The sequence below is a fragment of the Amborella trichopoda genome, chromosome 5 (genome assembly GCF_054954075.1).
Source record: "Amborella trichopoda isolate Santa Cruz 75 chromosome 5, AtrichopodaSantaCruz75HAP2 v2.0, whole genome shotgun sequence".
NCBI classification, from domain to species: domain Eukaryota; kingdom Viridiplantae; phylum Streptophyta; class Magnoliopsida; order Amborellales; family Amborellaceae; genus Amborella; species Amborella trichopoda.
This window is the reverse complement of record NC_142340.1, coordinates 2,581,222-2,598,596: the sequence shown is the minus strand read 5'-3', so window position 1 is coordinate 2,598,596 and position 17,375 is coordinate 2,581,222. Positions and strand designations below refer to the sequence as shown.

The 17,375-nt window shown below is 34.4% G+C and overlaps 1 protein-coding gene across 1 annotated transcript; it reads left to right on the top strand.

Annotated features, from left to right (window-relative positions):
* The first annotated feature begins 1,905 nt into the window (after nt 1–1,905).
* On the top strand, nt 1,906–7,226 carry LOC18443371 (glutathione hydrolase 2). Its single transcript, XM_088866785.1, has 6 exons — nt 1,906–1,975; nt 2,857–3,372; nt 4,321–4,556; nt 5,949–6,207; nt 6,419–6,556; nt 6,814–7,226. The coding sequence occupies exons 1-6, from the start codon at nt 1,943–1,945 to the stop codon at nt 7,057–7,059; spliced, it is 1,428 nt and encodes a 475-aa protein (XP_088722911.1). The 5' UTR covers nt 1,906–1,942; the 3' UTR covers nt 7,060–7,226.
* The last annotated feature ends 10,149 nt before the right edge of the window (nt 7,227–17,375 follow it).

Below are 17,375 nucleotides of genomic sequence, written 5' to 3'. Positions count from 1 at the left end.
CTAAACAAAATGACAAGAGGGAAAACTTACCCTCTAGTAAAGTTGGGGGTGTTAACTGGCCGAGCTGGCTTGTGGGCTTTGGGGCCAGCCCTAGACCGGGCCTGGTTGGGACATGGCCAGTACGGGCCGGGCTTTGCTAGACCAGGTGTATTGTAGCCCTGGCCTAGGCTAACTTGAACCAGTAGGGGTCCGGCATATATTTTTTCATAAGCTTTTAAAATATACTTTTTTCTACATTTATAAAAGGCCCATCTTGGCTGGCCTCTCAGGCATGATTTGGGCCAGGCCATGCCGGGCCTACCTTGCATGATTTTTGGCGGGGTTTGGAACCCAGCTCATTTACAGCCTGATTCGTGTTGGCCCTTGCCTCCTTGAAATTTTATGTGTATTGATGATTCCAAATACAAAACCTTCGATTCTATGTTCCCATTTGTTTTGTTTTACTTTTGTGCTTAATCCTGTAAAAGTTAAGTGCATTTCGTCCCTCTCATTGTATGCTTGTACTTTTTTTTTTTTTTTGGGAAAATAGTCCATAAGGCTAAGTCTTTATGGAAGAAAAATAAAACCTTAGCTTAAAACTCACCAAAAATATAGTTCCAAAGTAAAAAAAAACTTCAAATAAATCCTCCTAACTTGATCATTATGGTTGTGAATAAAAATTACGATTTTAAGCCCTAAAATAGTATATATTACAATATATTATCTAGATCAACCATTTTCAATTGTTTAAGGATCCGCGAGATCTGTTTCTTTTTTCGAGCTATAAATTTTATAATTGATGGTGGAAATTGATTTTAGAGCTATCATAAAGATTTTTCATGCCCAAAATATTTTCTAGATGATGTATCAAGGTGACTCTTTACTCTCTATTTTTATGTGGCCTAAGCCTCATAGAAATTGCGTCTTTTTATTCCCTTTCTGGAAGCTTGATGGTAAGTCTTTCTCGTTATGTTTCGGGACTTTGAGTAATGGTTTATCTTATAAGGTTACAAAAAATGTAAATTTGCAAAGATACATATCTTTAAGGAAAATTGTATAAAAATTTCTGCCATTTCTTTATCTATGGGTGTAGTTTAAAAAAAGCATCAACCGTAAATCAAATTAAAACGCACTTCCAAACATTGTTGAAAGATGGGGTTTTGATGCAAAAAAAAAACCTTACGAAGGCTTTATTTCTGTGTGACCCCCTCCCCCCCTACTTTAAATGGGCAACCTAGAGTTACAAGACACAAGTTTTACGATTTTAAATTATTTTTCTCTTGTCATAAATATCGAGGTCAAGATGGTCAATAGAAGAGTTTTTCAATATCGGAACTATATTTTCCTGTGGGTTTTGAGGTGCCCCTCTTACAGTATAAGGTTTTATATAAACCTTTTTTCCTTATTCTAGTGACTATTTATTGCTGAATAATGCAAAGTGACTATAATAATAACAACATCTTCCTTCAAGCAAATATTTATCATAATGTTAACGAGGAAGGGGGTGCTTCATTTAGTTCTTGAATTAATTTGTCATTCACAAAGCAGTAATTCATCGCTTCTATAAAAACTATGAGTGAAATGATAAAACTTGCTGAGAAATCATGAGCATGACGATTTAATTCAAGTGGTACTGACCATGTGTTATTTTATGGTATTTGCAGCAATGTGGCCAACTTTAATTATCTTGTTGTTCCTGTTTGAAACCATTTCATGCCAATCGGTTCTGAGGATTCGACCGGTTCATAAAGAAGCGATCACCGTAGAACACGCCGTTGTAGCGACAGATGACGGTCGCTGTTCGCGAATAGGTAACAGACTCCTTCAAAAGGGAGGTCATGCAGTTGATGCAGCAGTTGCTGCCGCCTTCTGCCTCGGTGTTGTTAGCCCGGCATCGAGTGGCATTGGTGGGGGAGCTTTCATGTTGGTTCGATCGGCAAATGGGCAAGTGCGTGGCTATAACATGCGAGAAACCGCTCCCTCTAAGGCTTCAAGGGTAAGTAAATGAGAGAATTTACTTATTTTTTATTTACCAAAAAAACTTGTTTTCTCTTCTACTTTGCATTCCATTCTTGTATTCTATGGACTTTGGAATAAACTTAGCAAAACAGATAAAACTAAATGATAAAAAAAATAGAAAAAAAAAAAAAAAAAAAAAAAAAAAATATATATATATATATATATATATATATATATATAGAGACATGCAGTGATTTCATTCAACGGTTGTATAGTAATATAATGCAACAATCTTCAAAAACTATGTTAGGACCATTTGTTTGATCCAAAATTTAAAATATACACTCTTTTCATTCTAATGAAAAATCATAAAAAAGAAAAATTTGAAAATGGAATCTAGAAAGTATTTTTTTAGCCCAATTAACTATAGACTGTCCATTTTGATTAGATTGTTTGATCTAAACCTTAAAAAGATTTTTTTCTATTTCGATGGATTTATTATCATTAGATGTACAATGTTAAAATATTACAAAGTGATTTTGAGTTCGTAAAGGTTAAGATTTTGAAATTCACCGAATGAATGGTTTAGATTCGATGTTGGAGGGAGCTCATTTTGACCATAAGATTCAAATTGAAATTTTTTTTTTGGGATTGATCATTGAGATGAAGAGAGTGTATACGCAAAATTTTGGGTCATACAAATACCACAAATACGGTTTTTTAAAAATGTGATTGTATTATACTATGATACAACCGTTGCGTGAGATCACTGCCTAATAAGAGACAGAAAGACCCATAGAGCTAAATAAAATAGTGCCACACAAGCTAAATCTTGTGTATTGATTAACTATTTCTCTTGCAATTATTGTAAAAACAAATACTCAAATCCCATACTAATGGCATGAATTACATTTATAGGATATGTTTGCACATGATCCCTCTGCAAAAGAACAGGGTGGACTCTCTGTTGGAGTTCCAGGTGAAATTTTAGGTCTCTATGAGGCTTGGCAGGCTTATGGCAGGCTCCCGTGGTATAGACTTGTGAAACCTGCAATTGCAATAGCAAGATACGGATACGAGATAGATCGTTTTCTATATTTTCAAATGAAAAATACAGAGGAGGCAATACGCAAAGACGAGGGTTTAAGAGAGGTGTTCATGGTGAATGGGACACTGTTGAAGGTTGGAGATATATGTCGTGATATTAAACTTGCAAATACATTGGAGAAGATTGCATTTTTCGGGGCGTCAGTGTTTTATTACGGTCCCCTAGGGGCCGATTTGATTCATGATATCCAAGAGAAAGGAGGGATAATCACAGTGGAAGACTTAAAAGGTTATAAGATTAGACACACGAAGCCAATTTCTGCAAAGGTCATGAATCACGAGATTATTACCATGCCTGTGCCTGCTGGAGGTCTTGGGATGATAATGGTGCGTATTTCTTCTCAATTCATCATGACAAACTCTCTCGCACCCACACTCTCACTCATATGTTCAATTTATCCATCTCTAACTAGGGGTTTCATTAAAATGGAAACCCTACTATATCCTTCATATGAATTATATGGGTCCCTCTCTCACATTCGTCCAATCAAAATGGACCATCAAACCCTTCAGCCATAATATAACTAGTTGGTCTCTGATTGTTTAATCTCGATTGGACAGTTAAGAGTATTTTAACTATAATTATTTTTTCTACATCATTTTGACAGGCATAGGCCTATTATTAGAGGGGCTCACCTAAAAAATACAAAAGAAAATGGTTATTACAAAAAGGATTGTACACAATGAAACCATCTTTGATGCAAGGTGGTCACAATTATTTACAATCATTTGATTTGAAATTTGATAGCTTGGATGTGTTACAAAGTTCGAAAAATTTGTTTTTGAATTTTGAGTTTGGTCAATAGAATAAATGTAGCCATCCAATGGTCAAGATTAAGGTGACCACCTTGTATCAAAGGTAAATGATATCATAATATGCTTTCCCTTTACAAAATAAGATGACCAAAATACATATACAAATTACCAAAATACACCTAAAAGTATTTTGGTCTTTTTATTCTATAAAAAACAGTTTTTATATATTTTGCCTATCCCACTATGAGAATAGGGATGCCCCAATTTCATGTTAAGATAACGTATAAAGATTAAAAACAAAAAAAAACAAATAGTGTTGCATATGACAAATTATCATAGCTGTCCATTCAAATCATACAACTGAGATTTGGATACATATAAGTGCATCCTTGTGATTTCCAAGAGAGACTCATATGCAAATCTTCCCACTTCAAATAAATATATTTCAATTTTCCTGTGTCTGTTTACTTTTTGCCAAGTTCATGAGAAGGTGATTAAAAAGTCTAATCTGTGTTATAGGTTTTGAATGTACTTGCTCAATATAGAAGTGCTCAAGCCCTTACCGGTTCCCTTGGACTCCACCGAATGGTTGAAGCAATGAAGCACATGTTTTCAGCAAGAATGAACCTGGGTGACCCAGACTTTGTGGATATTGAGGATGTTGTCTCTAAAATGCTCTCCCAAAGCTTTGCAAGAGAAATAAAGGATAGAATAAACGATAGCACAACTTTTGATCCTAGCTACTATCTTGATAGGTACAAATAACTCTTAAAGCTTTTACATTCCACAAAAGTTAAAGAATTACATTCAAGCATCACCCCAGTGTGATACTTACCAGTGGGGTTTTTCAATTTTATTTAGCATGAATTTTAACTAGCACTCATGTTGTCAAATATTTTCAGATAGGGAGATTTCACTTTATTTTTTCTGTAAGTTAAGACATAGGTTGTAATGGGCAAGGCAGCCTAGCCCAAAACATCCATGTTTAGATCTCAAATTCTAGGTCTGCTGTCCACAGGCCTGGGCATGCCCCAACCTGGTCCGAACCCATTAAGGGATCCGGGCCTGGGCACCTCGAAAGAAGGGCCGAAGTCGGCCATGACCTCTTAGGGTTGGCTTTTTTGGGTCCAATGCCCCAACTCAGCCTGGCCCTGCCTATGCCACCTTTAATCTAATTGCATAAAACAACAATATGTGTTTAACATGAAATCATTTGGATTTGTAGAGAAAAGGTTAAAATTCAATTACGAAATACAATTGTGATCATTGGATCCGTCCAGATTCAATCTGGGCCATTGGGCTTACACTGTTCCTTGAGCCCATGGGCTGTCAAGAGCTTTTTCCTATATATATATATATGGAAAAAATTTATATAAGGTTGCAACCTTAAAATGTATAATTACATATGCCTCTAAAAATTCTATCGGAAAATGATGTTTTAATGTTCAAAGACCCTCTGATTCAACATCTCAACATTGTGATATATGAATGTATAAAAAAACATATTTGAGTTGTAAAAATAGTTTATCTTGCAACACATTATCTAGACCGTCCATTTTCAAGATTTTCACATGTTTATATATCTACATGATTTTAACCATTTTTGGTGTTTAAAATTTTATAATTAGATATGAAAATATATTTTTAGATAAAACTAAGAATTTTTTACACCAAAATTAAATGTTATAATAAAATTTGGAGGTGCGCCCTAATTGGATTGTTTAAGGCTGCAACCTTATTGAAACCGCACCATATATATATATATATATATATATATATATATATATATATATATATATATATATATATATATATATATATATATATATATATATATATATATATATATATATATATATATATATATATATATATATATATATATATATATATATATATATATATATATATATATATATATATATATATATATATATTTATTTATTTATTTGGGTAACTTCGATTTTTTATGATTTGGACTTTACAAAATTTCTAACTTTTGAACAGAAGGTAAAATGGGAACATAAAAACTCAATAATTTTAGAACTCCCCATAAATTATTTCAAAATGTAGACCATCCCTTTGTGAGTTCCTAGTTAAATTTCCTTTTGAACTTTGATCTTCAAAGCAAAAAAATTTTGATGCAGGTGGAACCAAACCAATGACCATGGCACGAGTCACGTAAGCATTGTTGATAAGGAGAGAAATGCAGTTGCCTTGACTACCACTATTAACAATAATTTTGGAGCATTGTTTCGGTCTGTAAAAACAGGCATAGTACTCAACAATCAGATGCATGACTTTTCCATCCCTTCAAATGATAGCACCATGCCTTCCCCTCCTGCAAACTACATTGAGCCGAACAAAAGGCCAATGTCCTCCACCATGCCCACCATTATCCTCGAGGTCTATCCCCCTCTTTCACTGTCATATGAGAATTACCTTCAAAATCCTCTCCCTCTCTCCCTCTCTTACCACCCCTAAAAAAAAAAAACCCGAAGGGAAATTACCTTCATAATTCTCTTCTATGAGAATTACTTTCAAAATCCTCTCTCTTTCTCTCATATATGAGAATTACCTTCTTACTATTACTACATTTCCCATCCATGTTATACAGAATGGACAACTTAAGGGTGTGATGGGTGCAAGTGGAGGATTGAGAATAGTTCCTGCAAATATACAAGTCTACTTGAACCATTTCATTCACCGAATGGACCCATTCGAATCGATTCTCGCACCTCGACTCTACCATGCAGTAAATTTCTAATCACTTGCTAATCTTCATCCATGTTTTAAATTTTTTAGGGCCTTTATGGATGACAAATAATCATATAAGGAGTTTACTATCCAAAATTAAAACTCTATATTATTAGTTGTTAGATGTATATTTTATATTATATTTAAAAAAAATTATGGATACCTCCAAATTTAAATTTGTAGACATCTTCCTCCAACACTCTATTGTGTTCTTAGTGCCTAGATATTGTATCATAAAATTTAGTTGTTTTTCAGCTTGTGCCCAACATTTTGGAATTCGAGAAGTGGGACACAGTGAGCGGCTATCACATTGAAGTACCCCTAGAGGATAGGGTTGACCTGGCAAAGAAGGGCCATGTCCTAAAAGCCTTAGCATTTGGGGCCAAATGCCAATTTGTGGTTCACCACCTCCCCCGTTGGCCACAGGGAGAGACCGTTGTCACAGCAAAACTCACAGGCGTAAGTGACCCAAGAAAGGAAGGTGAACCTGCTGGTTACTAATATGTGCCGCTGCTGCCTCTCTCTCTCTCTCTCTCTCTTTTATTTAAGCTGGAGGATGTTGGTTCATGTGTGTATTCCCTAACGTGCTTTAATGGCGACCCTTCTTGTTTCACTCTCGAAAGTGAATTTGCTCCATCTTTGGTAATAAAGCCGAGTTTACATTCTAATGCCATTTAATTAACGAAACTACAAAATTATCCTCCCTATTTTCAATTTTATGCTAAAGTCCACCTTTTTAGTATTGTTATTGTTCTTTTTGTCATTCTACTTCAGCTTGGATGTTGAAAATATTGATTGCTTTACGTAAGACTTGCAATTTGGATTTTTTTTGTTTTTTTTCTCTAAAATTACTTTACAATAAGTTTCACAAATCTAGAATTCCATCCAATGCACTTGCCATTAGTGCGTCGGACTAATAATTAGAAGTAACAAAATATGGAAATTTAATTAATAAAAAAAAAGAGGAAAAAAAAAGGACAATGACCGTTTATAAACAAACCTTTTTATTAAAAATCGACCCAACATTTCACACTCAAAGTAACGCCATCAAAAAAAAAAAAAACAAATAGAAAATTGAGAAAATTATAGATACCTTCAAAATCAATTTTTTAGACATCCTACTTCAAAACTTTTTGTATCCCATTCTAAACTCAAATTATATTTTTTTATATATTTATCCCTCCTAGGTAAAAAAATAAATGGATTTAAAACAAAAATGCTGTTACTCTCTACCTTCGGTCAAGTGATTCTCTCTTTGCCCACATTCTCTCTCTCACACAAAGTAAAAATCCATTATCTCTCTCTTTCTCTCTTTCATTCTCTTTCTCTTTTGTCGCTTTCATTCTCTGTCTCTCTCTCTCTGTACCTGCCCTCTCTCTTTATCTCTCTAGCTATGGATTAAGATTTTTGCCGTCCGACTCCCAGTGTGTTGGACCTGTTAGAATTTGCGCTAAGGTTGGTAATATGGTCAGGCACACACTGTGCGAGACCGAAATTTTTTAGGTTCCGCATAAAAATGTGCTGGACCGCAAAAAGTTTCGGTCCAACACCGTGTGTGCCGAACCACATTACATGCTTGAGAAAAGCTTATTGGAACTCAATGCAATCCAACACAATGTATCGGACCACATTACCAACCTTAATCCAAATTCTAACCGGTTCGACAGACTGGGAGTCGGACCACAAAAATCTTAGTCCATAGCTAGAGAGAAAAAGAGGAGAGAGAGAGAGAATGCACGAGAATAAATGGGTTTTTACTTTAGAGGAGAGAGAGTGAGCAAAGAAAGATAGTCAAGTGACCCTAAAATAGAAGAGAAAAGTGATAATAAGGGCATTTTGGTCTTAAATCTATCGAGTTTTTGACTTGGAAGGGTAAGTATAAAGAAAAATAGTTTGGGGTTCACGGTGGGATACAACAAGTTTTGTGGGGTATGATGTCTGGAAAGTTAATTTTAGAGAGTTTTTATAATTTTCTTTAAAAACATTTAGGATAGGAAAAAAAAAAATGATAGTCATTGCTTCCATTTGCTCTTTAAATAATTTGATAGTATTCGATTTTCATTCTCTATGTATATTAACTCTCCGATTGCAAAATCACATGATTATTTATATGGTTGTCAACTCTCCGATTGCAAAATCACATGATTATTTATATGGTTGTTGCATATCGATGTACTATTCTTTTGTATATTTACAATATTATTTAGGTGAACGCTTATTGTATATCCACGAACTCTTGATTGCACATTTATACGAATATTTATCCAATTTTTTATTGAGCATCAAAACAACTTCTTCTAATAAAAATTTTAAGGTAGGCTAGAGCCTGGTTCTATATAAACTTTTCCTATTTGTAAAACTATAAGTGGACGAATGGTCATCCCTAGGTACTAACAAGTGTGTGATAAACAACACTTACAAAAACCCGGTGCCCTGCTTTTTGTTTTTTCTTTTTTTTAAAGGACTCCGTGTCTGCTTAATACAAAGGAAACTTGTTTAATACTGCAGGGACCGCATTTCTACATTTGCCGTCTAGAAGTTACATTTGCCGTCTAGAAGTATAAAGTATCCATCTTTGCTATGCTCGAAGTGTAAAGCATCCATCTTAAAGATGGATGTACATAGGTGGTCCAGCTAAAAACAATGGGAGCTAAACAACCCGTTTAAATGTTTTCTTAATAAAATTATTATTTTTAATTTGTTTATTCATTTGTATTTATGACCTCCATATTAGATATTATATTTCTTTTAAAATTAAGTCAAAAAATTTATTCTAAGAATAAATTTTAAGAGGTGACTCATTTCTTCATGGAATCATAAAAACCGTTTCCTTGTTATTACCATAAAACCTTTCTTTTCCAAAAAAATTAAGTACAGACATGTTTTTATTATCATATGGGGGAGCACCGCCCATCCACTACGGTTTTTTCCCCCAAATTGCCCCATACACACCTTAAATGTATTGGGATTAAATACAAAAGGGTTCGTACTCCTACAGGAGTATAGTGCAAGTTTACTACATTAAAAATTACTTTGAGGGATTTTGTCATTTAAAATTTTGGAAACCACCTAATTATCACTAGATTATTATATTCAAAAGTAAAGTTTTGAAATTTGATTTTTTGATGTTTAGATCACACCCTCTAAAAATTGGATGGACTATATTCAATTTTGAGACTATCGATTTAGGTGTGTAGAGGATGCAATTGGGAGTATTTTTATTGAGGTTAATCTATGAGTTGAACATGTTATATTTTCAAATTTTAGGTTACTTAAATTAATCCTAAGTGTAGTTTTACCCTAGAAAATAATTGAATAGTTTACGCTCGAAGGAGTATAAATTATTTGGATAATTAAAGTAAAAGGTACCCCTCATACTTTTTTTTATATAGCGAGAGTAATGATCACTTCAAAAGATTATCATTAAAATTAACACAGATCTTTATAAAAGTTATTATATAAGTGTGAGATTTGACTTTTTTAGAGATCTGTGTCAATTTTAATGGTGATCATTTGGGATCCTACACACCATCGAAAATTACAGTTCAAGCATTGAAAAGCCTTTACAACGATCATCTAGGTGTGAACATTATAATTGTGAAAAATAATTAGGACTCTAAGCTTTAAAAATATTACATATTAAAACAAATTATCTAAACCGTCCATATCACCCTAAAACTAAGTGTTCATCGATCTATATGATCTCTATCATTTTTTTGCTATCAAATCTTTTGTCAATGTTGGAAATTGATTTTAGATCCATCATGTATATTTCCATTACCGAAAGTGCTTTCCAGATGAGGATTTGAAATAAGGCTTTATTTTGTTTACATAAAACCTAGGCCTTATAAAAACTTCATCTTTTAAAGTAAGTTTGGACCCGGCGTCAATGCGGCAAAGCCCTCATATGTAGAAATATGGGCTTATTCATAAATTTATTTTTGAGGTGGATTTTAAGACTTAATTTTTAAGAACATGTAATCTCTAACATGGAGATCATGAATATGAAAAATAAATAAATTTTAAAAACTAAAAATAATAATTCTAGTAAGAAAACATTTGGACCATTAGTTTCCATTATTTTTAGATGAAACACCTACTTGCATCCATCTTTTGGACCGTTAGTTTCCGTTATTTTTAGATGAAACACCTATTTGCATCCATCTTTAAGATGGATGCAAAACATATGTAGAATGCGGTCTAGCCCACATGAAACAATTTTCCTTTTGTTACACTGTACCATAATTGAAGTGTAAACCCTTATTAAAGACCGAACCTAGTTTCTATGTGGCCAAGCCCACATATGTAGAAATACAGACATCTCAATAAATCTATTTTTTGAGATGGGTTTTAGGACTTAATTTTTAATGACATCTAATTTCTGACGTGGAGATTATGAATATGAAAAAATAAATGAATTTTAAAAACAAGAAATAAAATCCTAGTCTTAAAACATTTGGACTGTTAATTTCCATTGTTTTTAGATGGAACACCTATTTGCATCCATCTTTAAAATGGATGTTTTATACTTTCTTGATAGCATATGTAGAAATGTGGTCCAGTCCGCATGAAACAATTTTCCTTAAAAACCTCAACACTTTTGGACTAAAAAAACCAATATATTTAATTGTAAGAAAGTTTTGTTACACTACACCACTTATGGTGTAAACCTTTATTAAAGTTCTCAACACTTTTTTGACTGAAAAAAACCAATATGGTAAAAAAAGAGTGATTTTTGTTCTTTTTCAAGTGGGAAAAATTCTCCCCCACCACCTCCCTCTATCCCTCTATGCTTACCCACCATAGCCTCCATCATTCTCAAGAACTCTCTCTTTGCAATAATCTCTCTCTCTCAAGAATCCCTTCTCTCTCAAGATCGTTTCTCACTCCAACTGCTCTCTCTTTCATCTCTTCTCTTGAAATTGCTTCTTACTCCAATTGCCCTCCTTGCTATGGCCTCTCACAAAGCCTAAAAATTAGCCAAACTGGTGTACTTCCAACCTTGAGGGATAAAAAATCTCTTTAAAGTCCTTATAAAAGGAATTTCTTTTTCAAGAATCACGAGTAATATGAGCAAAAACAAATCCACTAATTTTAGTCAATTAAATCTAAGCCTGGTATAAAACCATGATGTAGAGAGAAAAAGCCATTTAGAGAGAGAAAAAAACAGGTTCTCTAGAGAGAGAAATAAGTGCCGCTGAGGTATGGCTTTCGGACCACTGGTCTGGTATTGCAGGCCCATTGCAAATGGGATGTGGGCAAAGGCCACGGTCAATGCTTTTGGGGTCCACATGCCATGTGGAATGGAGGCTCCGGTTCTCTATGTCTCTTGTGAGATAAGAGATGTAGAGAGAATGGGAATCACGACCTTTGGAGCAACATTTAGGGAGAAGTTCTTCTCTTAAAATCTTAATGGTTGAAGGAGTAAAATGCCCTCATAAACAATATAGAAAGTATTGTGTCACGCCCCAAGAATTTACAATACTGATATTCCTGAGATGTGACAGTCAAAACATATATACATCTCTTGATAGGACAAATTTACAGTGGCAAATTCTTACAAAGTAACAAAAGAAAGTTTAAGCACAACTACAGTATCTTCCAAAGTTGATCCTAACGAGCACTCAAAATGAAACCGCAGTTATCCTGAAAAAAATGTTTACCATAATTTGATGAGTTTGGCAACTCAGTAAGTGATCCTCATAATCCTAAAAATAATCATGATTGAAAGATATCAATATTTTCAAAAATGATATCTATTAACAGAAATGCATTAACAGTTTCACTTTAAAAAAATATATATAATTAAGTATAATTCGAATAATCGAAATGCGTATAACATTTTAACGACAATGCATAATTCAAAGGATTTCACAAATTACCCTACTGGCGTCCCAAGTAGGTTACCTATATACCCCATCAGCGTCTTGATGAGTCCACTGAATCCCTATCGGCGTCCCAGATAGGTTCATTTAATCCCTGCAGATCCACTTATACCTCACCGGCGTACCGAATGAGTCTACTTAATCCCTACCAGCGTCCCAGATAGGTCCACTTATACCTCACCGGCGAACCGGATGAGTCCACTTGCATACTTAAAGTATTTCTAAATCTCTTTAAACATTCGAAAGCAGCAATATCATGTACTCTACATATCACTGAAATTATTAATATGAATTTCACTGAAACCATTAATAACAATCGCTTTCAATAACATTTTTAAAATAACCAGTCAAATATTTTGGGCTCAAATGAAGAAAGGTAGCAGTTCGTAAAGACATTATAGCAAAATTGCCAATCTAATATGGATAGAAAAACTCTTATAGAAATTCACGAATACATAATTATCACAATTTATGGGATGTCAATTCGCAAATGAACATTTCATAAACAATGCTATAATCAAATGTAAAAATATCAGTTTTCAAGTAATAAGGCTGTCATTTGCACATAAAGTTTACAATGTCTAAATATATTAAAAAACAGTAGAAAGAAATCTCACAATTTTACTAAAAGCAGAAATATCTCATTTATTTTAATAATTTTACAGTATCTAAAATTTTCTAACAATGGACAAGAAAAATAAATAAATTTATTTCTAGGAATTTACAGCATTTAAAATATTTTACAATAGATAAATGTCACCATATTTACTAAAAAGATTATTCTTCGAAATAATGAGGTCGCTTGGGCATAAAGTTTATCGCCCCTAAAATTCATGATAATAAACAGAAGTAATTATTGCATTTTATTTTTAAAAAGAATGAATTATTTTTAAAAAGAGAGAAAGAGCTCACTGCGTTTCAACTAGAGAGAGGGAGATCTCAAATTTTTTTAGGGTGGGAGTCCTCACCTCTTCTATTTAAATTCTTAAACACCTTATTATATTATTTTATTAAGTTACACCTCATACTTGAGGTGTAACAATTATATTACTCCTGAAATGTTAAAACCCCACGTCAACTAAAGGACGCGGTCAAGGTAAGAAAAAGCTTAAACCAAATGCTTTTGAAAATAGTGATGGTCCCTAAAGACCATCATGCTCATGTGGACCATCTCTTATTAAAAGTTTCTTTTCTCTCTTCTTTTTTTTTTTTTTTTAAAAAAAAAAAAAATAGGATTATTACATCCTTCCGCCCTTGAAGAAATTTAGTCTTCTAAATTTATGTACCTAATTACTGAAAAAGATAGGGATAATTTTCTCTGATATTGTCTTCAAGTCGACTCCTCTCTTGAATGGTATTGCCATAATATACGGACCAAATGAATCTTCTTGTTGCGCAATACTTGTACCATTCTATCCAGTATCAAAATTGGCTGCTCAATGAAGGATAAGTCCTTCCCGATCGGTAAAAGTTCATATTTCAAGATATGAGATGGGTCGGGCTGATATTTTTGTAGTGATGATACATGGAAGACATTATGGACGTTTGCTAATTCGGGTGGTAAGGCATCTATAAACGACACCTCCGATTTTTTTCAGGATTTCAAATAGTCCGATGTAACGTGGGCTCAGCTTTCCTTTATTGTCAAATTTCATAATGCCTTTTATTAGTGAGATCTTTAGGAAAACTCGATCACCTTCCTCAAATTCAAGGTCTCTCTGTCGGTTATCGGCATAACTCTTTTGCCGACTCTAAGCTGTCTTGAGCCTTTCTCGAATTAATGTTATCTTATATGTGGTTACCTGGACAATTTCTGATCCCAAAAGCTCTCTTTTACCAACCTCGTCCCAACATATGGGTGACCTACATTTTCTTCCATATAGGGCTTCATATAGTGCCATCTGAATACTGGCTTGGAAGCTATTATTATAAACAAACTCAATCAGGAGTAAATGGTCATCCCAGCTTCATGTAAAGTCAATGACACAAGCCCCCAGCATATCTTCCAAAGTTTGGATGGTCCTCTCCGATTGTTTCTCAGTTTGGGGATGAAAGGCAGTGCTAAAGGTGAGTCTCATCCCCATGGCTGACTATAGCCTAGCCCAAAATTTAGAAGTAAACCGAGTATCCCTGTCCGATACAATACTGACCGAAACTCTATGTAACAGCACTATTTCCTTAACGTACAATTGGGCTAGTCGATCCAAAGTGTACATCGTGCGAATCGGCAGAAAGTGGGCAGCTTTGGTCAACCGGTCCACAATGACCCAAATGCTATCATGTCCTGAATTTGTTCTAGGCAAGCCAGGGATAAAATCCATAGAGATGTGCTTCCACTTCCATTCTGGCACGGGTAAAGGCTGCACCAACCCATCGGGCCTTTGATGCTCAGCTTTTACTTGCTGACATGTTAAGCACTTAACCACAAATAGTGCTACCTCTTTTTTCATATTATTCCACCAAAAGGTTTTCTTCAGGTCCTGATACATTTTAATACTTCCGGGATGTATCGTATAACAAGAGTGATGTGCTTCTTCCAAGATCGCTCTCTTCACACGCTCATCATTCGGGACACAAATCTGACCTTTGAATCTTAGCAAATCCTCAATACATATAAAGAATTTGTCTCCCTTTCCCAGCTTCACCTCTTCTACAATTGTTATAAGCTGAAGATCTTTCTTTTGTACCGATCGAATCTGTTGGATTAATTGGGGTTCTGCCTTAATGTTAGCAATCATACTTACCACACCATTAATGGACGGAATCGGATGCCAATCCACTATTTTCTCTAACAATCTCATTTCTTAGATCATTTGATGAGCTGAGACTCTCGTAGATTTTCTACTTAGAGCGCTGACCACAACGTTAGCTTTTCTTGAATGATAATGGATTGTACAATCATAATCTTTTAAGAAATCCATCCATCTTATCTGCAGCATATTTAAATCCTTCTGAGAGAAGAGGTATTTCAAGCTCTTATGATCCGTGTATATTTCAAATTGCTCACCATATAGATAATGCCTCCACATTTTCAAAGTGAATACTATTGCAGCTAGTTCCAAGTTATGAATTGGATATTTTTTTTTCTCATATTCTTTCAATTGTCTGGATGCATATGCCACTACCTTCCCATATTGCATTAATACACAACCCAAGCCTTTATGTGAAGCATCACTATAAATCACAAATCCCCCACTCCCCTCAGGAAAAGTTAAAATAAGTGCTGAAGTTAATCGAATTTTTAGTTCTTGAAAACTCTCATCATAGTACTTAAATTTGACATTTTTCTGTGTCAATCGAGTCATTGGGGTTGCGATTCAAGAAAATCCTTCTACAAATTTTCTGTAGTATCCTGTCAATCCCAAAAAGCTCCGAACTTCAGTCACATTACTTGGTTGTTTCCAATTAACAACGGCTTCAACCTTTGAAGGATCAACTGATAGACCTTCTTTTGATATGACATGTCCTAAAAATGTCACTTGTTCAAGCCAAAATTCACATTTACTAAGTTTGGCATATAATTTCTTTTATCTTAATATTTGCAATACCATTCTTACATGCTGCTCATGTTCCTTTTGATTTTTGAAATAAATTAAAATATCATTGATGAATACCACAATAAATTTATCCAAAAAGGGCTTAAAGACCCGATTCACCAAATCCATAAATGCAGCCGGTGCATTGGTTAATCCAAATGCATGACTAAAAAATCATAACGGTCATACCTTGTTCTGAAAGCTGTCTTGGGAACATCTTCACTTTTAATCTTAAGCTGATGGTATCCAAATCTAAGATCAATTTTTTAAAACACTTGTGATCTGTGTAATTGATCAAATAAACCATCAATTCTAGGTAATGGATACTTATTTTCACTGTCACTTGGTTCAACTGTCTATAATCGATACACAATCTCATGTTCCCATCTTTTTTTTTACAAACAATACCGGAGCACCCCAAGGTGACACACTGGGCCTGATAAAACCTTTATCTAATAATTCTTCCAATTGTTGTTTAAGTTCCTTAAGTTCTGTAGGTGTCATTCTGTAAGGTGCCTTAGAAATTGAGGCTACCCCTGGCAATAATTCAATATAGAATTCAATTTCCCTGTCAGGCGGTAATCCTAGCCATTCTTCAAGGAAAACGTCCGAAAATTCTCGGATAACCGGAGTGATATCCAAATTTATTTCTTCCTTCCTATCTTCTTTGATATATGCAAGAAAACCTTGACACCCTTTCGAAGGAGGTGATTAGCTCGAATACAAGAGATTAAATATAAAGGGGAGTCTTCTTGGATACCATTGAAGTAAAATACTGGTTGATTCGTAATACTAAAGGTAACCATTTTCTTGTAACAATCAATACTTGCATGGTATGCAGAAAGCCAATCCATGCTTAAGATTACATCAAAATCTTGAATTTCTAGGAGTATTAAATCAACCAACAGTTCCTTTTCTTCTATCTTTATTACATAGGATTTGTACACTATATTGGTGTCACTTGAATTTCCCATCGGTGTGGCTACCTCTAGAATGTATTCTAATTGTTCTGGTTCTACCTTTAAGTAGCGTGTAAAGTGTGATAGCACAAATAAATGAGTAGATCCAGGATCAATCATGAGCTGCTTTTTGGAAGATAATAAGAGTACCTTAGATCACTGATTTCGAGGCCTAAACGTCTTGCTGGGTGATCGCAAATACTCTTCCCTTAATCTGAGGCTTTTGAGCTATCTCTCCCTGCTTTAAAAGCTGTTGCGTCTGTAAGCTAGGACATTCTCTAATCTGGTGCCCCAATTTTTAACATTAAAAACAAGCTCCAGTATTCCAATAACAAGGGCTCGATCCATGCTTTTTCCCACATTTTTTACATGGTTTTATTGGGCTTTAAAGTGGCAAGAGCCTTGGGTTCTTGTTTGCCCTTTCAAACTGATGTTGA

Coding starts and splice junctions, on each gene's coding strand:
- LOC18443371 (XM_088866785.1), top strand. CDS start 1,943: ATGCGAGAAACCGCTCCCTCTAAGGCTTCAAGG. Junction 1,976..2,856: donor CTCCCTCTAAGGCTTCAAGG/GTAAGTAAATGA, acceptor TTACATTTATAG/GATATGTTTGCACATGATCC. Junction 4,557..5,948: donor CCTAGCTACTATCTTGATAG/GTACAAATAACT, acceptor ATTTTGATGCAG/GTGGAACCAAACCAATGACC.